The sequence below is a fragment of the Falco punctatus genome (assembly GCF_963210335.1).
Source record: "Falco punctatus genome assembly, chromosome: 1".
NCBI classification, from domain to species: domain Eukaryota; kingdom Metazoa; phylum Chordata; class Aves; order Falconiformes; family Falconidae; genus Falco; species Falco punctatus.
In genome coordinates this window covers 93,970,528-93,992,415 of record NC_137580.1, presented here as the reverse complement: position 1 = coordinate 93,992,415, position 21,888 = coordinate 93,970,528, and the positions used below count along the sequence as shown (strand labels likewise).

At 46.0% G+C, this 21,888-nt stretch overlaps 1 protein-coding gene across 16 annotated transcripts in view; it reads left to right on the top strand.

Annotated features, from left to right (window-relative positions):
- Window positions 1-15: 15 nt before the first annotated feature.
- The window catches only part of UBE3B (ubiquitin protein ligase E3B), a 24,867-nt gene continuing 2,994 nt past the window's right edge, over window positions 16-21,888 (top strand). The window contains exons 1-28 of one of the 16 annotated variants that reach the window (XM_080372513.1): window positions 16-154; window positions 879-981; window positions 1,067-1,149; window positions 1,689-1,858; window positions 1,951-2,071; window positions 3,381-3,440; window positions 3,829-3,933; window positions 4,034-4,130; window positions 4,645-4,730; window positions 5,397-5,479; window positions 6,408-6,513; window positions 7,170-7,290; window positions 7,925-8,102; window positions 8,531-8,700; window positions 10,283-10,450; window positions 11,273-11,444; window positions 12,213-12,331; window positions 12,973-13,087; window positions 13,477-13,576; window positions 14,169-14,288; window positions 14,627-14,803; window positions 14,896-15,006; window positions 15,603-15,740; window positions 16,170-16,235; window positions 18,628-18,686; window positions 20,299-20,481; window positions 20,903-21,014; window positions 21,380-21,472. In XM_080372513.1, coding sequence (XP_080228639.1) covers window positions 1,698-1,858; window positions 1,951-2,071; window positions 3,381-3,440; window positions 3,829-3,933; window positions 4,034-4,130; window positions 4,645-4,730; window positions 5,397-5,479; window positions 6,408-6,513; window positions 7,170-7,290; window positions 7,925-8,102; window positions 8,531-8,700; window positions 10,283-10,450; window positions 11,273-11,444; window positions 12,213-12,331; window positions 12,973-13,087; window positions 13,477-13,576; window positions 14,169-14,288; window positions 14,627-14,803; window positions 14,896-15,006; window positions 15,603-15,740; window positions 16,170-16,235; window positions 18,628-18,686; window positions 20,299-20,481; window positions 20,903-21,014; window positions 21,380-21,472 — 3,021 coding nt within the window. In that variant the 5' untranslated portion in view covers window positions 16-154; window positions 879-981; window positions 1,067-1,149; window positions 1,689-1,697. Of the gene's footprint in view, window positions 251-825; window positions 982-1,045; window positions 1,150-1,673; window positions 1,859-1,950; window positions 2,072-3,380; window positions 3,441-3,828; window positions 3,934-4,033; window positions 4,131-4,578; window positions 4,731-5,396; window positions 5,480-6,407; window positions 6,514-7,169; window positions 7,291-7,924; window positions 8,103-8,530; window positions 8,701-10,282; window positions 10,451-11,272; window positions 11,445-12,212; window positions 12,332-12,972; window positions 13,088-13,476; window positions 13,577-14,168; window positions 14,289-14,626; window positions 14,804-14,895; window positions 15,007-15,602; window positions 15,741-16,169; window positions 16,236-18,627; window positions 18,687-20,298; window positions 20,482-20,829; window positions 21,015-21,379; window positions 21,475-21,888 lie in introns of those variants that run through there. The other 15 variants (XM_080372510.1, XM_080372516.1, XM_080372512.1 and 12 more) reach the window with 15 other exon arrangements.

Here is a 21,888-nt window from a genome sequence, read left to right as displayed (position 1 = left end):
CGGGCCTAGCGCGGAGGGGGAGCGCAGCGCGGCCCGGCCAGGCAGCAGCGGGCCCTGAGGCGGCTGCTCGGGCTGTGCCGAGCCGAGTGGAGCCGTCGGGCGGAACGGCAGCGGCAGCGCGGGTTGCCGGCCGGACCCTGAGCGCGGACACGGGGTACGAGGCTGCCGGGCAACGGGGCTGCGGGCCTCGGGCTGGCGGGCGGCGGAGCTGCGCCGGGGCTGCCGGGCCCGGCCATGCCTCGGTCCGAGGGTGAGGGGGCTGTGGGGAGAGGGGGCAGGCGCCTGGGGCCCGGCGGGGGGGGCTGCGCGGCAGGCGCTTTGGGCCTGCGAGGGCTGTGGGGTGGGCGTGTGGGGCCGAGGGGGGGCTCTGGTGGCCGCTTTGCTACCACCTGCGACAGGTCCCGAAGTGTTGGAGGCCGGTTCTGGCGCTGTGGGGGTGGCTCATGGGTCCTGCCCTCTGGGGAGGTGGGAAACACTCGCTCTGGGGTGGCAGCTGTTCAGGTCTTGGCGGTGTTGAGGTCCCTGGCATGCTTGAGGCTGGCCTTTGCTTTCCAGAGAATCATAGAATGGGTGGGAGGGCACCTTAAAGCTCATCTAGTTCCACCCCCCCGCCACGGGCAGGGACACCTTCCACCAGCCCAGGTTGCTCCCAGCCCCATCCAGCCCGGCCTTGAGCACCTCCAGGGATGGGGCACCCACAGCTGCGCTGGGCAGCCTGTGCCAGTGTCCCACCACCCTCACAGTAAAGAATTTCTTCCTAATATCTAATCTAAATCTGCCCTCTTTTTTAGTTTAAAACTATTACCCCTTGTCCTGTGCCTACAGGCCTTAATATCTGTATTTGGCACCTATCAAATTATTTCTTCTCCACTCTGAAGTGCGAGGAGCTACCTGTGCCAGTGATCACAACTGAGCGATGGTGCCACTTGTCCTTGCCTGAAGCTTTTCTGATTTAACATTTTCTTGAGGGTATAGTGAGAGGTAAGTCTCACCAAAACGGCTTAGAACTGCAGAGGTAAAGACTAAATCCTCAAATCATCTGTAGGTAATGTGCTTATCTGTGCAGGAGCTGCCCAAAGCCAGTGGATGAGGATCATGTTTGTGTATAAATGATTATCATATGCTTCTTTTGAAGAAGTAAGCCCTCAGGTAAGTTCATTGTCAAGTATTTATAAAGCTTTTGTTGACTCTCTGCATTTTGTCTTGTTAAGTGGCAATATATTAGCTTCTGAGCATCCCTTGTGCCCTTTCCCTTGTATCCTTGCCTATAGAATTGTTCTTGTGTGTTATCTGTAAACAAGAAAATGAAAATAATGAAGACTGGAAAGGGGAGTTGGAGTACAAGGAGTGGAACACAATGACAACACACTGATTTTTTTTTATATTTTTTTCTCTTAAAATCTGCCCATATTAGGTTGTGAGCTTTGCTGAAATGGTATCGGTATTTGTGTGTTCTTATTGTGGTCCCATTGACAAGTAACTTTGCCTTTGCCTAGGCTGTATTTTACACACGCTTCTTCCTATGTTTTCGGGTATTCCACTTCCCCTACTTAAATCTTGGATGCAGTAGTTGGTTCAGAAGTAATATAAAGAATTACGCTTGGCTGTGTGTTTTGTCCACTGTGCTCCTAGTTTTCCAGGTGTTTCCTGCAACGATTCTTTGTTTCCTTAAGTTGGTCTTTTGGTAGGTTATAAAAATGTTCAGTGCGAGCCAGTCCTCCAAAGCCCAGTTCCTTGACAAAGCACGGCAGGCTCGGGAGGAGCGGAGGGAGCTGAAGGAGAGGGAGCGTGCTGCAGTCCAGATTCAAGCTTTGATCAGGAGATTTCTCTGTCGATGCCGCCTGCAGAGGGAGATAAGGTGTGTGAAATTCTACCTGCTGTGCTTTGCTCTTATCTGGAGAGGTGTGCTTGATTTTTAACTACCAGTGCTTGTTTTTCCCACTTTGGTAGGAGAGAAGTAGAGGATTTCTTTGGGGCAAATGAATCTGGTTCAAGTAAAAGAAGTGCTCTTTCTGTCTTCAGAATTGCTAGGAAACTGCTGTTTGTATTTAATCATAAAGAGGACAAAGAGGTAAGGTTGCTACTCTGACGTGCTTTTCTTCTTCTGAGGACATATTTAGACATGTTAAATATGTTTAATTAGGTATCTAGTGATCATGTAGGTTCCTGTGATAAATTTTGGCTTCAGAAATGTGATCTCTGTCTCCTAGTCCTTGGAGAGATCTGCCTGTAGGAATGAAATAGAAGAACCCTTGAATTTTTTAGTAGCAGTTCCATATTCAGGGTGTAGTTTAATGAATGCTTTTCCTGGTGACCGTGCCAACTTCAGTAACTGAGCAGATTTTGTCAGCTGCCTCGGTTCCCCAGGCAGGTACATTGTGGCAGACTCACAAAGAGCTGTTCTGGCACAGTGTAGCATGCAGGCTGTTTGTATTGCAGCTGCTTTTCTGACCGTGCCCTGAATGTGTGGTTTCAGAGTGAAGCCCTTTGCTGTAGTGTCTATGGATGATGATATTTGCCCCAGGAAACTCGGGGCTAATTGTAAGGAAAACAATTAGAAAATGAAAGGCTGTATTTAAAATTGCAGCAGCAGTGGGTGACTTTTTTATTAATCTCTGTTCCATTGAACTCCTGTTGATGATGGTGCAAGTGCTGCAAATGTAGTATTCTGTATGTACAGCATCCAAAAAAAAAAAAAGGTGATTATTACATATAAACTTCTCAAGTGCCTGGCATCCGTTCGAAGCATTAGAGTAATTGGGTGCATTGCTGAAATAGATCTGTTCTACTTCCTCTTCCCCTTCCAGCAGCGAGTCAGTCCTTTGCTGGGCAGAGGACTAGACTGTGCTCGTTTCCACTCTATTTCTGGACACTGCTCTCAGCATAACCACAGAAGCCAATTCTGTAGCTCAGAATGGCTTTATAACTTGCAGGCATGTGGCGAATACAACTGGACTGAAAGAATAATTAAGGAGTTGTGGATGTGATCACTGAGTTCTGCTGAGAGCCGTGATGGTCAGGAATTTGAAGCACACCGCTGCACTCATTAGCTTTAAGCTGTTCTAGCTGGACCCTAACAGGAAGATGCTTTTCCTGGCTTCAGCCCATGCTGTTGAGGAAGGCAGGGAAGGCAGAAATTCTTCTTGTTGATGAAAACTCTGTTCAAGGAGGAGACTCTTCTGCACAGCTGTAGCCTGATGTGTAGGTGCACTCTCGGGGAAGGAGCCATCGGCACTGTCTGTAGAGAATGTGTTTGGAGCATTTGTTGTTGAGATATTTTGCTCCCTCTGCTGAGCTGTTCCTAGTGCTTTTCCAGAATAGCCCTTCCTGGAGTTAGAACTAATGCCGCCTTTTTTTTCTTTTTTCTTTATTTTTCCCAGAGATTTGAAAAGCTGTGCCGTTGTATTCTTAATAGTATGGATGTTGAGAATGAGCCCAAGGTCAGCACGATGTGGTTTTTTGTTTGGGGGTGGGAGGGTTATTTTGTTTTTTCAGTTCTATGTGCGGGGATTTAGGTTGGCGATATTTGAATTTTTAGCTTTCAAAAGCCCCTGAACACTGCTGATACTCCACGGTGGAAGTTTGGACAAGTTCTTTAGTATTCCTCTAATATTTTTACTTTGTATACAGCTATAGGAGTCAAAGGGCAACTTCTTTCTGTGGTGGGTGGTACGCTTTGACCAGTGAATAATTCTGGGGAGAGAAATAACTGCTGGGTTCAGTAGGACACTGGGGAGGTTGTTTTGTCAAAAACTTCCTGGTAATGTGTTCTGCCAATCTGTAGCACAAAAGCTAATGCTGCTCCTGTTTGTATCCTGCCTTCCTCAGGTGTGGTATGTGTCACTGGCACTCTCCAAGGATCTTACGCTCTTATGGATCAAACAGATCAAAGACATTTTGTGGTTTTGCTGTGAATTTCTCAAGCAGCTTAAGGTAAGGAACGTTTTCTTGGTCTTTTGTCTCCCTGCATTTACAGTTCTGTAGTTTGGCACAAAGCTAATTTATTTATTAACACTGGTGTTTGTTATCACAGCCTGACATCCTACAAGACTCCAGACTGGTCAATTTGCACCTCACAATGCTTGTCACCTTCACAGACACTTCTACATGGAAAATCCTTCGGGGAAAAGGTTGGTGCATCCAATTTAATACTTTAAGCCACTGATTCAGGACTTGCTATTAAAATCCATGGAATGCTGTTTCTGCACCTTGTCTTCTCCCCACGCTTGCCACAAAGGTTCACTATGTTTCTGTGCTTGCACAAAGCATAGAATGGACAACAAGGATTCCACTGAGATTAGATGGGCTGTTTCCCTTGGAACAGCAACAGTTGTTACAACATTCTTCTAATGCTTCAAAATCCCACACACAAGAAGTGTTCAGAGGGTAATGGAATACGCTTTTAGCTCTGGGGTTTTGTAGGAAATACACATAGAGAAGGTAGACGAGCATCGTAAGGAAATGAGACTCGTACCTTAAACAAGACTTGACGTTAAATGCTGCTAAAATGGTGGTTTTGCATATAAGGGTGAGGACTTTGTGCAGGAAGGGCTTATGAACTGATAAACTGTTTTATAGTGTGTAAGGAAGTGAAGAGTGAAGCTGTGATGCTGTTTTAGTAACATCAGTGTTTTAACCCGGAAGGTGAAACCCTGAGGCCTGCCATGAACCACATCTGTGCAAACATCATGGGACATCTAAATCAGAAGGGATTTTATTCTGTGCTGCAGGTCAGTCTCAGGCCGATACAGTTATGTCTGTGCTGCGGTCCCTGTTCTGAGGAAGCTTTTATGATCTCTGTGGTGGTGTGTCAGGTAGAAGCTGGTTGTGGAACACTGGTGATTTGTGTATGGTCATACTTTTCTTCAAGGCAATAAAGCAGAGTCTCCCCACCTAAGACCAAATACACGGTCTCCTTTTTGTCACTACTGCTGGATCTAAATCCTTCTTAACCATCTCATAATGAGATGGGCAGGAAAGTGTCTTGACTATTTCTTCCAAACTCTGTTACTGACATATTGTATGGATTTGGTTTGTTTACTGTTCTGTTGGGGAAAGGAACTGATGTAATTTTTCTTATTCTTTTAAATGAGAATTATATTACTGAGCAGCTATGAGCCTTGCCTGTTAATTTTAAAAGGCCTGGGAACCCTCTGGGTACAGGTTCTAGAGAAGTAAGTATTGCAGAGTGTCTGATTTGATTGCAGTTTCTCTGTTAAGCCATTGTTAACCTGAAGCCCTTCTGGTTCTGCCAAATTACTTGTAGTAACTTGTTTTTAGGTTGCTTTGGCATTCTTTTTCTCTGCTCTGAAAATAAACTTAACGTCTTTCAAGAGTAATCGTAATTCTTTGAGTACTGCAGGAGGTCTTGTTTTTTCTTTTTTTTTTTATTCCAGATTTTGCTAACTAATGGCTTGGCAAGATCCAGACCTTCCTTGTCCAAAGGCTCTTTAACTGCCATCTTCTCTCTTGCATTGCGGTAAGGCAGCCAGAGCTGCTTGGGATGATAGGCAGCCAAAGTTGTATTTATTGTGTTTTTTGAAGGCTTCTCATTCTGCCAGTCTCCTTGTGCCATTAAGGGTATCGTTGGTGAAAGAAGCTGCTTTAGGCAAATAGCTCGCTTTCCTGCCATCCTTTTTCAGATCAGAATGCTCTCAAGTCAGTAATTAGTATTCGTATGAGCCTAGACTTTGGAGTGCAATTCAGTTCAGAGTACGAGATCGATATGTCTTTCTGTTGAGCCATCAGAAGGGACTGGCATTCCCTAAGTAAGTATGGTTGTGCCTCTTCACAATGAGCTGCTGATGCAGCTGGACCTGTCACTCAGTTTGCAGGGGCAAAGTTGGTCCCTGAAACAAGAGCTGGTTGCTGGTCTTTCTGATGGTTCAGTCTGTTCTCTTAAAAATAAGAGAAGTATGCCATTGTCCTGACCTTATCTTTGCAGAGCTGATGTCTCTTTCACTTTGGAAATCTGCAGCCACAAATGAGCATTCTGTTAAGACTTCAGTGGTTAATTGTGTGCCACTTCCCTTCTGTAGTGTCACTGCTGGGATGGTGAAGTTGTGACATTCAGTAGAGTAGCAGTGGATGTCCTTGAATGCATCGCCTAATTTCTTAAGGAAAACTATTTAATTGCTGATTTTACAGCAGCAAGGAGAAGGGGAACTTAGACGAACTGTGTAACCCTTAGAGTGCTCTGGGTGGTACGGATGTGCTGTGTATTCCTTTGAGTGCTAAGCAATTTTGTGAACTTGCTGTGATAACAGAAGCGTAAGTGAATGTTCTTTTTCCAGTGATGCCCCTTGATGAGGGTAGAATCAGCAACCAGTTCTGAACGGTTCGATTAAAGACTGCATCTTACTTTGCTAGGTCAGGTTACTTGCACTGAAGTATCTGTCTCTCTGTAGCCCTGTGATTGCCGCACAGTTTTCGGACAATCTGTTGAGGTCGTTTCTGATCCACATTATGTCTGTGCCTGCTATAATGACTCATCTTACTACTCTAACACCTGAGGTAAGTGAGTACCCAAAAGTCCACAGGATATCACACATAAGGCCCCTTGTTATTCCATTTTATCAGCTCTTGGAACAGAGTGTTGGCATTTCTCTCTCTGCCAGTTTCAACTCTCTGTTGTGGAAGCGTTTGATCCTTACATCCTCCAGATACTCTGGCTTTCTAATACCACAGAAGTTATTAACACCAGTGGGATGATGGGCTGAACTGCCCTAAAATAAACAAATAAAATATTTTTGCATGTTATTGTTCTTTCATTTCTGTAACCATAGACAGAACAAAAGCAAAAATCGGTCTGTTGTGTGGCAGAAGATCTGTGATGCTAATTAGTAGGCTGTCCACTAATCCAATTTAATGTGACTGCTCCTCTGTGTAGCTTGATACAGACAGGCAAGTTTTGTGCCAAATGGACGTTCTGTGTTCTTGCAGACAGGCAATTGCAAAGGTCTGTCTGCAGCTCATGGCCTATTCACCTGCAAGGTTTTTTATTTCCTGGAACAGCTTCACGTCAAACACTTGTTCTCTTCAGCGCAGCAGTCTCAGCTTGCTGCTTTATTTAGGAAGAAAAGATAGTCCAAACTGCTGAAAGCAGGTCAGGTGTGGTTGTTCTGTGTGGCGCTTCTCAGCCTCACTGACAGTTAAATTCTGTTTTTCAGCGTCTGGCAGTGATAGAATCTCATGATCTTTTCCGCAAGTTCATCCTATTTTTAAGTCGTGAAGCACAATGCCGAGATGTCTGCGTGTGCTTAGAAGGAAGTCACACTCTTTGTTTGTTAGGTGAGTGCCTGTAACACTTTTTTTTTTTGCTGTGCTTGAGAGTCTTAAGTCAGATCTCTCTCCATGGGTCCAAGCTGCCTCCATATCATAATTCTTTTATCCCTATTTAGGTATTTCTAAATAATAACTGAGATGTATTTTGGGATATTGCATACATGGTTTAAGGCCCTTGCAAATGGAAAGACTTGCTCTTGCATACATGTCATCAAGCCTAAACTGTGAAGTATTATCTCCACTAGCTTTTCACTTGGACTCAAAGTCTTGTAGCGTAGCAGACTTGAATCTAACATCCCTAAATAGACATGCTACTAAAATATTAAGTTCACGTTTCTGTAAAAGTAACAAGAGGAACAGTTGGAACACTGGAATAACCATGGATCATCTGTAGCTTATAGTACTTTGTAGAAGGTGTTGGTGAGGTACAGATGAGAAGGCAGCCAGAATGACATGCCACTTTAGTGGTTGGTGTGTGCTGGAAATGGCTGCTGCAGGATAGCTCTAATAGTCATTCTTCACAGAAATCCTCTCCTGGATTTGAAAAAGAATGTGAGTTATTTAATCTATTATGTCTGTAACCACTGTCCTGCAGCATCTGTTCCTCTTTTAAGTCTTGCTGTGCTGGTCATTCTACCAGGTAATCTTGTGTACTTGGGCTCCTTGAATGATAAAGTTCTTGAGGAGGAGACAGCTCATTTTGTGGGTGTGCTCATTCACATGCTCTCCTACTGCCAGAAGTACGTTTCACAAAAGAAATCCAACCTCACCCACTGGCATCCTGTTCTGGGCTGGTTTTCACAGACTGTGGATTATGGGTAAGTGAGGAGGACCTTACAGTGACAGATGCTTAAGCCTCTTGCGTTTTTTTTTTTTGGGGGGGGGAGGTTGGTTTGTTTTTTTTTTTTTTGTTAAATGCTGCAGTGTATCTTAGGTTTTGAGATGAACAGCATGATTCTATTCAGAAAAATTTCTTGGGTATTTCAGGTTATCTATACAGCATAAACTGTTACATTCATATACAGACTATTACATGAGGAAATTAATTTAGTATAATTAGACTGGTAAATAGTGGCCATGCTGCTACACCTGATATAGAACCTGTGTGTCATCTCTTCTGCGAGGACCAGCTGTATGATGGGTGCATACTCCCATTTTTGACTGTGAGCTAGATGCACTGAAGTATCACTGTCTGGTGTTTTATTCCAGCCTGCCTTCTAACATGTCTCTCTGACTTGTCTTTCAGATTGAATGAGTCCATGCCTCTGCTGACAAAGCAACTGCAGCATCTCTGGGGAGTCCATATGATCCGCATCCTCTTCAGTGATGTGCTCAGCAAGAAATTGCTGGAGAATCAGGAAATAGCTCAGCTGCCAACACAGCCAGTTTCCCCACAGAACAGCCTTCCTATGAAGAGTCAGTTCTGGAGGGTTGCTTTATTTTGTGTGTGTGCGTGCACGTGTGTCTTTGTCTCTCTGAGAGTCACAGGGCTTTGACTTTACTCAAAGCTTTTAGCATAAGTGGAAATTACTTGCAGCGCCTGCTGCTGCTTAGGTGGGGATATGATCTCTCCTATTTGTAATTCCTGCTCAGGATGCCTCTGTGACCTGGGGCAAGTCTCTTACTTTTGTGCTTTGAAAATACTTGCTTATTTTAGCAGATCTTTTTATTGTTTCTCAAGTAGCTGAAGTGCTTACTACATAACTTAGTACTTCCCAAGGCAAGATGGGAGACCAGCTTCGCAGGTGAAAAGCAAGGTGAAGCTGGCTCCTGGGCCTGTGGTGCATGGTGATTCTGCAGAAGAGCATTTGGAATAAGATAGTTGTAATCTGGCTATTTTCTAGCTGCTGCTTGTAGCACTAGATCCTGTGGTCATTACTTATTGCAGTTAGAATCATAGATTCCTAGAATGGTTTGGGTTGGAAGGGGCCTTAAAGACCATCTCACTCCAACGCCCTGCCACGGGCGGGGACACCTTCCACCAGCCCAGGTTGCTCCCAGCCCCATCCAGCCCGGCCTTGGGCACTGCCAGGGATGGGGCACCCACAGCTGCGCTGGGCAGCCTGTGCCAGTGTCCCACCACCCTCACAGTAAAGAATTTCTTCCTTATATCTGATCTAAATCTGCCTTCTTCCAGTATAAAGCCATTCCCCCTTGTCCTATCGCTACACACCCTTGTAAAAAGCCGTTCTCTAGCTTTCTTGTCAGCCCCTTTAGGTACTGGAAGGTGCTCTGAGGTCTCCCCGGAGCCCGCTCTTCACCAGGCTGAACAACCCCAACTCTCTCAGCCTGTCCTCGTAGGAGGTGCTCCAACCCTCAGATCATCTTCATGGCCTCCTCTGGCCTCTCTCTAATAGGTCCACGTCCTTCTTATGTTGTTGGCCCTAGAGCTAGATACAGTCCTGCAGGTGGGGTCTCACGAGAGCGGAGCAGAGGGGGACAATCCCCTCCCTTAAACTTATGGCCATGCTTTTGCAGCAACCCAGGATTTGGTTGGCTTTCTGGGCTGCAGACACACAGTGCCAGGTTGTGTTGAGCTTCTTGTCAACCAGCCCCCCCCAAGTCCTTATCCTCAGGGATACTGTCAATCCATTCTCTGCCAAGCCTGGATCTGTGTTTGGGATTGCCCTGACCCATGTGCAGGACTTTGCACTTGGCCTTGTTGAACTTCGTGAGTTTTGCACGGGCCCAGCTCTCAGGCCTGCTGAGGTCTCTCTGGATGTCACCCCTTCCCTCCGGTGTGTTGACTGCACCACAGAGGTCAGTGTCATTGGCAAATTTGATGGCAAGTTCTGGTGAAGTTTCTAGGCTAAGACCCCCACTGCAGTATGCTTTTGCATTGGTAGCAGCTGTGCGCTGTGCTGAGAAAAGTCCACCAAAACCTCCTGTCTGTGGAGTGACCCAGTCTGCTAAAATCCACTTTCTTGCAAGGCTGCTGAGTGGCTGAGCATAAGAAACGGTTTTGAATAGCACTTCTTCTGTGCTTCTCTGTCACCAGATCTTTTCAAGAGAGCTTTCCAGAAATCTGCATCTGTCCGCAACATTCTCAAGCCTGTCGGAGGCAAGCGAGTGGACTCGGCAGAAGTGCAGAAGGTGTGCAGTATCTGTGTGCTGTACCAAACCACGCTCACAACGCTCACGCAGATCCGCCTGCAGATACTAACAGGTCAGGACACATCTGTACTTTTCCAATCACTTGAAATGTGGAGGGGGGGAAAAATAGATTTTTCTTATTAAATTCTGTTGACTTGTTGGTAGTTTTATTACTGACAACAGTTTATTGACTAGCTGGGTGGAAGGCTTGTTCCATCCTGAATTGTACATCTGATCAATAACATTCATCACTTCTTTATCAAGCATTAACTCTCCAGAATACAAATTGAAGCAAGTTTTCCTATAATGAAACCTTGCTTACTCTGTATCAAACTTAAGACTGAGTCAGTGTTTTTGAGAAGCCTAGCAATATTAATCTTTATGTGGTGGAAACACTGAGTGCTTTCATACGTCTCAAGAACAAATTACCTGTCTTAGGAATGGATGGAGGAGGAGATAAGCACTGTTTTGGTCTGGTGGCTAGAGCAGAGAAATGAGTCCAGAGCCTCGGGTGTTTTGTTTGTGGCTATAATGGTGACCACAGGTACAACCCTGTTCTTTGTGTTCTCATCTCTTAAGATGGCTGTAATGGTGATTGGATCGTGGGAATTAATTCTTTTCTAAAGCTGCAAAATAATTAGTGGGAAAGAGCTTCAGATGTGCAAACAGTTAATGTCTCGTTAAAAGCTTTTTTCTGCTTTCCTGGTGATTATACATCTCCTGTTTAATGCAGACAGGCTCGGGAGCCAAATGCGACGCTTAACTTCCCTTCAAGTGAAGTGTTGCTTTGCAAAAGGATCTTTCGGCTCCAGGTTATGTTCGTCTCTCTAACCCTGCGTGAATGAGCAGGCAGAGCAAGCTTTACTGAGTGTACTTTGTATTTTTCCATTGCTAGGCCTCACTTACCTGGATGATCTGTTGCCCAAATTATGGGCTTTTATCTGTGAGCTGGGACCACAGGGTGGGTTAAAACTCTTCTTGGAGTGCTTGAATAATGACACAGAGGAATCCAAGAGGCTGCTGGCCATGTTGATGCTCTTCTGTGACTGCTCCCGCCACCTTATCACGTAGGTAGCAAGCAGAGGGTGCTGTCTAGATTTGTACCGTGAAGCTGTTGCATTCCTTAAGTTTCAAGAGGAATAGTTAAGGTATTGCTGCCTTTGCATAACGATAGCTAGGCAGAGTAAAGCAGCAAGCTTTTTGGATAGTCCTGAGAAATAAAAGACTTCAAAAGGACTTTCCCCTTCAATCATGTGCTGCTTCAGGAATATACAGCTGGCTGAACTGGTAAGAAAATGTTACAGCACTGGCTAGGGAGGGGAAAGAAACGTTTCTTCTCCTGCCTACGGGCAACGATTGTGTCAGTCCAAAGTAAACACTTTGAGTCCGGATAAGCTTTGAAGAAAAATGTTATAATACTGCTGCAAAAAAGCTCCCCCGCTTATGTGCTTCTGTTTAAAAGCCCTTTGCTGTCTCGCTCAGACTCACACAACACAAAGGATGTGAAGGGGGTGGAAAATTACCCTTGCTGGTCAGTAGAGACAGTTTTCTTAGCTTGAATGATGAAAAAGTTTTCCTGGGGATGAGTACATAGTTCCTTTTAACTACAAAATACTGGCTGTGCTTGTGTCTTGGAGCTTTCATACTGTCTTCTGTTAGGATCAGATATCAATCAAAATCAATAAATAAGGTTTAGTTGTTTATGGCTTCAGATCCTCATGGGTGTCAGTTGTCATAGAAATAAGAGCTACTGCTAAAGGATGATGCGCCTTTATGAAAATTTCAAAAGGGAATTAAATTTACACTTGCACATTTGCATTTGTTTTCTCTGATAGGATTCTTGATGACATAGAAGTCTATGAAGAGCAGATTTCATTCAAACTGGAAGAGCTTGTTACCATCTCATCTTTTCTGAATTCCTTTGTATTTAAGATGATCTGGGATGGAATTGTAGGTAAGTGCTTTTAGTAGCTTGAGCTGATGTTAACCTCAGAACAACAAATTACATTAATTTTGGAATGTGAAGCTTCTGCTAATTATTACTTTGCACAAAAAAACATATTACATGGTATGGCATGAGAATATGTCCCAGTCTTTTGGTGTCCAGATGCTACTGTCGTGCTTGGCACCGCATACAGCACACTTTTCTATTTCCAGTAAGAATTTGTGTAACAGACATGATGGGCATGTTGTTTTTTGCCAAAGACTTAAGTTTAGCATGACTGGGCCATGTATTGGATAAGAATAATATAGTGTTTTGACAAAGCAGAGCAGACTTGCTAGAGTCTCTAGACGTCTAGTGTTGATCTGTATGCTGGTATAATTTGGGTGCAACTCAGTTCTCATAATTAGATGAGATAGTCCATTTCTGTTGTGATGGCTTTGATGTGGCTAAGAGGTTTTTTTCACTTTGATCAAAGAAGACGCTGTCTGTCTTCTGGGAGGCACAAAATCTCTTCCTTCCCTCTGAAGGCAGTGGAGATTAGGAGAAATGCACCTGCCTTATTAGTGTGAGACAGATGATCAACGTGTTGCTCTTGGACACTCCTGTTACCTAGGGTGCCTGGACATTGCTGCTTTGTTCCTTTTGTTCAGAGAATGCCAGAGGGGAGACCCTGGAGCTGTTTCATTCTGTCCACGGCTGGCTCATGGTCTTGTATGAAAGGGACTGCCGCAGGCGTTTTGCTCCCGAGGATCACTGGTTACGCAAGTAAGTATCCAGCTCAAGGCAAGGATCGTGTGTCCCAGTGCACCAGCTCCCCTTAGGGTTTGGGATACCTTACTTTAAACTGCGTGACTCTTATCCTACCCCTGAGATCAAGGTGAGAACAGATCCCTGTGTTTGCATTTAAGGATACCTCTCCTATTGTGCTTCTCTTCTCTGATGTAAGGGTTAGCTGCTGCTCATGGAGGGTGGTGCTTTGAAAACTGACTCAGCACCTAACAGCTCGAGTGTTTCTGGCCGCCTTAGATGCATCCACCTGAGCACCTGAATTGTTTTTGAAATCGTTACAAGTTTCTTCTCTCTACTACCCCCAGCTATTTACTACACTTGGGCATTTCTCAGGGATCTCTGAATCTGTGCCTTTCTTTGTAAAGGGACCTCAAACCCAGCGTGCTCTTCCAGGAGCTGGACAAGGATAGGAAACGAGCCCAGCTGCTCCTGCAGTACATCCCACACGTCATTCCCCACAAGAACGTGAGTGGGACATGGGCAGAGGGTGGAGGCTGAAAAGCCAGTGACCTGGGTGGCATGGGATGGAAGGGACATGCATCTTGAGCATTTTGTGACAGAGCTTGTGATTGAAATGCCAGTTGAACAGAAGTCCTCTCCTTCACCTCCACTCTCCCCAGTATATTTCCTCTAAACTGTCTTGGTTTCTCTCACTGAGAAAGAGCTTATTTTGTGTGGGCAGCTGCATAGAGTCATCCCGCAGTGCGTGACATGGCTTTGGAGAAAAAAGAAGAGTGTCTTTTTGCAGGTAGCAAATCTGCAGAAATGACAGATTTTTATGTGGTGATAGGAAAGGTGCTTTTGTTTTCAGTATGGTCAATACCCTGTCCCTCCCAAAGCAGAGCTTCAAGTATTTCCCGGCTCCACTGGTGAACAAGGTGGTAGATCCCACTATTTCCAATGAGTAGGTGGCCGTGACATTATTGGGGCTACATGGGAACAGGACAGCCAGGAGCTAGTTCTGGGTGTGTGTCAGGAGCATCTGGCAGCCCCGCTGCACTGGAGGATAAGGATCCTTGTAGATGAAGGCTTTTATATTTGGTTTTTTTTTTTTAAGAGGGTGCTGCTTTTCCGAAACATGGTTACAAAGGAGAAGGAGAAGCTTGGGCTGGTTGAAACTAGCTCCGCATCACCTCATGTGACACACATCACTATCCGCCGCTCACGTATGCTGGAGGTGAGTGACCTGGCTTGCAGAAGCCAACCAGCAAGCCAGTAACTTGGCCTGATAAGAGTATGGGGTGTGAATATGTTTCTACCTTCTCTGTGGGTGTTGAGGGACCCAGTGTCAGTTCTGTCTGCTTTTGTATGAAGTCATGTTACAGGAAAATGCTGGACCTTAGTTCAGTTCAGACTGCTCCAAACCTGGAGTTTGGCTAGGAAAATGCTGGTCTTTTTGAAGACAAAATTCAATGACTAATGCAGATTTCAGTCTCCTGTCTCTGCTGTATGCCTGCATGGATGTTCTATATGTCTCTCTGTGTGATTGTCCTCTGGCTCTTCTGGTCTGTGCAGGATGGATATGAACAGCTACGGCAGCTTTCCCAGAATGCCATGAAAGGAGTGATCAGAGTGAAGTTTGTGAATGATCTGGGAGTTGATGAGGCTGGTATCGACCAAGATGGTGTTTTCAAAGAGTTTCTGGAAGAGATAATTAAAAAAGTGTTTGACCCTGCCCTCAACTTGTTCAAGGTATGACACAGGGCTGCAGATGCTGACCATGATGACCCATTGCAGACAGAAACAGACTGGCTCACTGTGCTGTTATCTCTCTTTGTGTGCAGACAACCAGCGGTGATGAGAGGCTGTATCCATCCCCAACATCCTACATTCATGAGAACTACCTACAGCTCTTCGAGTTTGTAGGGAAGATGCTTGGGAAGGCTGTATATGAGGTGAGCCAAAAGCATCGTATTAGGCAGTTGTCACTGTTGGTACAGTACTGTTCAGATGCAGTTCTGTGATGGTGCCCCTTGCCTTTGAGAGCCAGATGCTTGCAGAGGTATTACTGAAGAGGTGAGTTTCAAAAAATTATTTGTATAAAGATACTGATGGTGGAGCAGCCTGGCACTTCTTCTGGCATGTATTAAAAATAATCTTGGCAGTAAAACTTGGCATATACTGTGATTATTTTTCTCAGTACTAGGGACACTAGCTGGGATAGTTATTTTGGTGTCACCCCCTTACAAGTATCCATTTGTTGATACCTTACACAAAGGGACATGTGGCTAAATGGAGGAGGGAATGACACTCTCCATGTAAGGTAGTTCTTTCAAAGGAAACATGGAGTTTCCCCTGGTGTCTTTTTGCACCTGCTCCACTAATTAATCAGTTTTTAAAGGATGTGGTTTTCTTAGCTGATTTCGATGTCTTGCATCTTTGCACTTGTTCCACAACATGTAATCTGCCTGCAGGCCTCGTAGGTAACTAAAGATGCTGCACATAACAAGCATGCGGTGGGACCTGACCTATGCATTTTTGTTGTCTGTAGGGAATAGTTGTGGATGTACCATTTGCTTCCTTCTTTTTGAGTCAGCTACTTGGGCACCACCACAGTGTCTTCTACAGCTCCGTAGATGAACTTCCCTCCTTGGACTCAGAGTTCTATAAAAATCTCACTTCAATTAAGGTTTGAGCATTACTTTTCTTATTGTTGTTCAACTCCCTTATCACTGGTTGCTGCTAGAAATACTAGATTTGCAAATGCTTTTGGGGTACTGATCATCTTTAAAAACACCTTGAAAGTAACTGGGTTTTCTGAAGCAAGTCGAGAGGTGGCTGTCCTCTGTTTTTACTGGGGCAAGCAGGGATGAGAAAGGAGTCTGAAGGTGTAAACCCGGGAACTGGGAATCGGGGAAATCTCAAGTTTTAGCCTCAGTTCTTGTGCAGGCTCCCCATTAACCTAGAGCAAGCCATGTATTTGTTATGCTTTGGTGCCTGGTGCCTGCTGAGGATCACTTAGTGTACTTACAGTAATTACTTAGAGTAATACAGAAATACAGAACTGCTGTTCCTGCTGCTGAACACTGACCTTCTTTCCCTTTCTCTGTTCCTCTAGCGGTATGATGGTGATATCAGTGACTTGGGCTTAACGTTGTCCTACGATGAAGATGTGATGGGTCAGGTGGGTTTTCATTCAGTGTTGGATCTTATAGCTGCTTTGTTCCAAACACCCTCTTCATGCTTGGTGGTGGCGAGCAGAATTCTGGGCACTGACAGAGTCCACAGCCCTGGCGCAGGCAGTCCCTGTTTCTCCTGGATAGAGCCTAGCTGCTCTGCCATGGGAGTATCTGCCTTGCTTGTCGGGCTGATGCTACCAGGAAGAGCCTTTGAAGCACTGGGAGGGATCCTGAGGATCATTGCCCACTGCTGTGGTGCCAGAAGTGGCAGCTTGTGAATATTAGCAATTGGCAGCAGAACTAGATTTGACTCCTGAGCAGAGGTGCTGTAGCTTTTATTAGCGTCCTTTGAGCAGAGAAATACACCTGCAGTCTGACTTGCCAGCAGAAGACAGCTATTTATTCTCTGCTGAGCTTTCTGAGACCTGGTCTTTTGCATCTGAAAGTCAGGCAGTCTGTCCAAGCTCATGCTGCATGGAGTGCTTTTGACTCTGTTACTTGTGTTTCTGAGTATGTCAGGTGGATGCTCTGTGTAGCCCATCTGAACAAGAATCCTGAGGGGACTGAATAGTAAATGACCTTGTGTTTGATTGTGGTCAGGACTTAGCTCTGCTCTCATTTTACCAAAAAAAAAAAAAAAAGAGCCCGCACTGAAAGGCTGGCTCAGCCTCAGAGGTTCTCTGAACTCAGCCATAGGATTCTCTAACTTCATTCAATATTTAGCTGTGGAACAGCTTTTTCCGCAGAAAAAGGTTGCCTTCTTGACCCTTAATTTTTCTGTTGCCAGGGGTTTTCTTTTCCTTTCTAGTTGAGAAACATTGTTCTCTGCTTTCCCTGCATAACTGGTTTCCCTCTTTTTTTAAAAAGAAGAATCTGTGTGAGTGGGGAGGAATTCCTTTTCTTCGAGCGTAGCAGTTTCTGTCAGAGAAACTTGAAGCGTGTCAGGAGGTCTCTTGGCCTTGAGAGGAAAAGGCTGTTTGTCAGTCCCTTATGAAGGCTTGAAGGTATTTGGTTGCACTTGAGCCCTGGGTTCTGTGATGCTATGTGTGCATAGCTGGAAAATATGGATAGATAAGATTAAAAATGCCTTCCCTCTCTGTTGCTGCAGCAAATTCTGTGGGGAGATTCCAGCTAGTGCTAAGCCCGGGCACTATTAGCAGTGTAGATCCAGTGGCTCAGAGCTCCAAGACCACTAAGTCACAGTGTTTGTCTGGGGCAGCTTGTCCTTGAGAGCTTTGCATGCTGCAGTTTCTTATTCCTAAAATGGCTCGTTTGGGCCTAGCTTGCATTGTCTGATAGCAGCGATAGCAGTGTAAATGCACCCGCCAAGCTGCGAGGGTGGATGGGAAGACAGCTGAGTACTGATCCAGCCCTGCTTTGAATGAGTGAGAGGCTGCATCTGCTGCACAGTGGGCTGAACCGAACACCTCGTTGCTGCCTCAAGGTTGCTGAAATTTCAGCTTTGAGGGGTTTTTCCACCTGAAAAATAAAGGTAGGAAGCAGCCCAGCAGTAAGACATTGAAGGCTGCAGCATGCAAAGCTTCCAAACAAACCAGGTCTGTCTTGTGCTTTGGCCATGCCGAAGCAGCCAGGTGGGGTAACCCTGTGGTTCCTGAATGAACTTGTGTGTCCCTGCAAGGTACAGCTCTCTTTGGGCATGGGGAGCTGAGCTCATTCCCTGTGCTGGGCTCCCTTCTGACCTTGGAAGTCACCTGAAAACTGGAGCGCAGAGCCCACTCTTCACAAGTGATGACTTTCTGCCTCGTAGCATTGGTGCAAGAGGAGTCGTGACTCTTCTGCTGTGGCAAACAACTAGAGGGTGCCTGCCGCTCTCTCAGAGCAGCGCTGTCAGCTCAGCACCAGGCCTTGGCAGGGCAGGGAGGAGATACTTCTCAGCTGTCTCACTTTTTGAGTGCTCTCTGCTTCACGCCTTGAGTGCCCAGCTTGAGGGACAGTGAACTCCAGGGAGCTCTGTCACTCCGGTGGCCCCCGATGAGACCTGTGGAGCAGACAGCTTTGGATTGCACTGTTACACTGAGCTACGTGAAGGCTCTGAGCTTGTTCAGCCTCTGGATCCTGGGATTGTGACAGTCCCCCAAGGCTCTTTGAATTGATTTGTGTGCAGTTCAGCAGTGATGGATCAGACTAGAGAGGAGGCTTCCTCGAAGAGGGGCTGGCTCCACTGGTGGGAGAGTCAGAGTTCCCTACTGTTCAATTACTATGTTAATAGTTAAGTGAAACTGGTTCAAGGCAGAAGCAGGATTATTACTTAAATTTTAAATCCTACTGTTTTATTGTAAAAATAAATGTTTTATGGGGAGGTAACAGCTTAGCATGGCATTTCTTTCCATTGTGGTTCCAGGCAGTAATTAGCAATACAATCATTTCTTCCCTCAGCTTGTTTGCCATGAACTTGTTCCTGGAGGGAAGACCATTCCTGTTACCAATGAAAATAAGTAAGTATAGCAATTAGATTTTTAAGGTCACCACTGCAAAATACTTTATTCCAGTTCCTTGGGCTTGCATCTGGAATGAATTGAGATAGACTGGAGTAGAAGGAGCACATAAATATCTTAATAGAATTTACTGGTTACAGTTCATCGGCAGAAATTGTATTAAATTTGATTTGCAAAATAAAAATTGACAATTTACTTCTTGAAACAGCGCTTCTGAGGTCAAAGGCACACAGTCTGTGAGATTCTGCAGGATTTAATGATGGTGATAGATACAGACAGATGGATTCAAAGCAATTCAGGCACACAGTCGTGAACATAGAGGGCACAGATGCTCAAAGACACCTTGGAGCAGACAGATCTTCTCAGAATGATAACATGTGGCAGTTGTATAAAGCACTGTTCTTCAGAAGAGACAGTGGTGAATTCAAATGTAGTCGACAGTCGTACTTTAGACGCAGGAAATCAGAGGAGACACTGAGCCCTGTAGCTATTTTCACAGATAACCAGCTTTTAGATAGTTATCGTAAATGTCAACTCCACAGCCTGAAAACCAAACCCACCTTTTTGTTCCCTTCATATTTTTTTTTCTTCTCTATACCCTTCAGTGATCATAAAAGCAGGATAAAATAGCTTATCTATTAAGCAGATGTGTGTTTGAACTGATAATCTGGGGGTTGTTCTCTTTAATGGCAAGTGAAAGCTGGATCCTACCTGAGGATTTGTCTTTGTTAGTCGTGCTCTGCAATCTGATGTTCCCAGTCTTTTCCCTTCCTGAGCTCTGACCAGGGAGTTTGCATTTGAAAGGATCTTTCTCTGGCTTGTCAGAAGGCAGCTCAGGGAGAAAGTTGAAAGTCCTGTATGTTGCTCCACTCGCTTACAGCAGAAACTTTGAAGCTTTTGTGCAGATGTGCACACAAATTGGTAGTTGGGAGGGAGCAGTCTAGAAAGAGTCCTGTCTATTAACGGCGGAGCGAGGTGACCTAGCTGAAAACCCAGCCAGTGTGATCGTGGTGGTGTCTGCCTAGGAGCTGATGAAGAAAGAATCAGCAAGCTGGGTTGTTTTGACTGTTGGTGCGAAGAGGAAGCCTGATGGTGCCTCCCTCTGATAAACAGTGCCCCTCTTCCATACTCCTGGGGGGAAGGTGGAAATCTCCTAAGTGTTTTTTGGCACGTTGATTTGGTGTATCGATTCTGCAGCCACGGGTTTCAGTGCAGGTGGCGTCAGAGCCCAGACAGTTGGGTTTTTTTCAAACCTAGAGGAGTGCCTTGAACGGGGATGTCATCCTTTAAAGAGGAGTTGGATGCATGCGCCCCTCTGAGTTGCTGTCTGGGCAAGGTTGATGAAGTGATCATTAACCAGCTAGTCCCTGGGTTGAGAAGCAACTCTAAGAAATGAGCAGACAGTCCCAGGGGTGGCGGGTGGGGGCACAGCCTCGCAGAACAACTCTTCTTACAGGGCCCTGGAAGGGAAAGTATAATGAATCTCCAGGCAGTGCTAGTCCATTTTGGGCTGAAGAGACAGGTCACCAACCTTGTTCCTGTACCGATGAGGTGGGTATCCCCTGCTGTTCCAGCTCCCTCACTGCCGTCTTGTCTTCCCTGTCACGCGCAGGATCAGCTACATCCATCTCATGGCTCACTTCCGGATGCACACGCAGATCAAGAGTCAGACAGCAGCGCTTATCAGTGGATTCAGGTCGATCATTAAGCCTGAATGGATTCGTATGTTTTCTGCACCAGAGTTGCAGCGGCTGATCTCCGGTGACAACGCTGAGATTGACCTTGAGGACTTAAAGTAAGTGAGCAACTTGGTCTGCTGGTCTCCTCGCTCAGCAAACCAAGCCGTTTCATTGCAGAGCTATTTGAAGGTTTGCAGGAGACTGACTTTTTCACAACTTTCTGCTCCTCCTAATTGAAAACTGAGGAGCAGACGAATGGAGCTGAAGAACATGCTCCTTAAAGTGAACTTGGACAGAGTACTAACGAAAGGGAAGGGCCCTTTCTTCCACTGGTTCCTAAGAGCAGAATTTCTCTCTGCCCTTCCCTTTAATCCAGTGCCCAGTAAGCACTGGCAGGGGCTCAGTACTGGCAGTGTCTGCTGTAGCAGTGAACCCCGACTCATGGCAGGTATTGATCCTTCCAGCGCTTGGCAGCTGGCAGCTGTGACCCTCCTGCTGCAGTGGGACACAAGCCTGCTGCAACATTTCTCTCCCCAGAAAACACACGGTGTATTATGGGGGCTTCCACGGGAGTCACCGGGTCATCATCTGGCTGTGGGACATCCTAGCTAATGACTTCAGCCCTGAGGAGAGAGCCATGTTTCTCAAGGTAAATGCAGTCGTTTCAGCCCAGCCTTACGATCTGGGGGGGTTGGGCCACTTAGCTGAGTGCTTTCTGCACTAACAGAGTATCAGAATGCTTGACACCTTAAAGTCTGCACCCTGCTTCTCAGCGGAGGGGCAGCCCTGGAAGCAGAGTTCCTAGAAACGCTCTTGTGTCCCCGTGAATAGGCTTGCATAGGTGGCGGCTTTCAAAGGCTGGCAGAGCTGTGCACGAAAGCTCAGGAGTATTGTACTGGAGGGTACTCAAATGCCAGTCCGAGCAGCTGTCTGCTGTGACTGTGTTAGTTGCATGTCTCATATAGCCAGGCTGCTCTCACTGCTGCTGTCTTTCACTGTCCGTCACTCTTTCAGTTTGTTACCAGCTGCTCCAGGCCTCCGCTTTTGGGCTTTGCCTACCTCAAGCCTCCTTTTTCCATCCGCTGCGTGGAGGTCTCTGATGATCAGGTAGGCACCCTGCTTGCTCGTGTCTTACGCATCCCCTGCCAGGCCTCCTTCCCTGGCCAGATTCCTCATCTCTGTCTGACCAGGAACCTCTTAAGGCATAAAGATAGATGCTTTACAGGGCAAGGTGAAAACAACCTTATCGTAACGCATATGGCCATACCTACAAGCCCACACACAGCAGCACTTGGGCTCTTTTTGCCCGTCTCCAGGGTTGTGGGGTTTTCTGGGGGACCTCCCTGCGTCCCATTCCCCCTACCCTGTTCCCTGTGCACCCTGGAAAGGGGCCCTGCCCGGGTAATGGTGGTTGCAGTTACAAGAGGAGCTCCTTTCTAGCTGTCGTGGGGGACAGGGCTTGGAGGTTTGACTCTCCCTGTTCCCAGCAGACGGGTTTTGTGTTAGCGCCTCTGCCCTGTGTG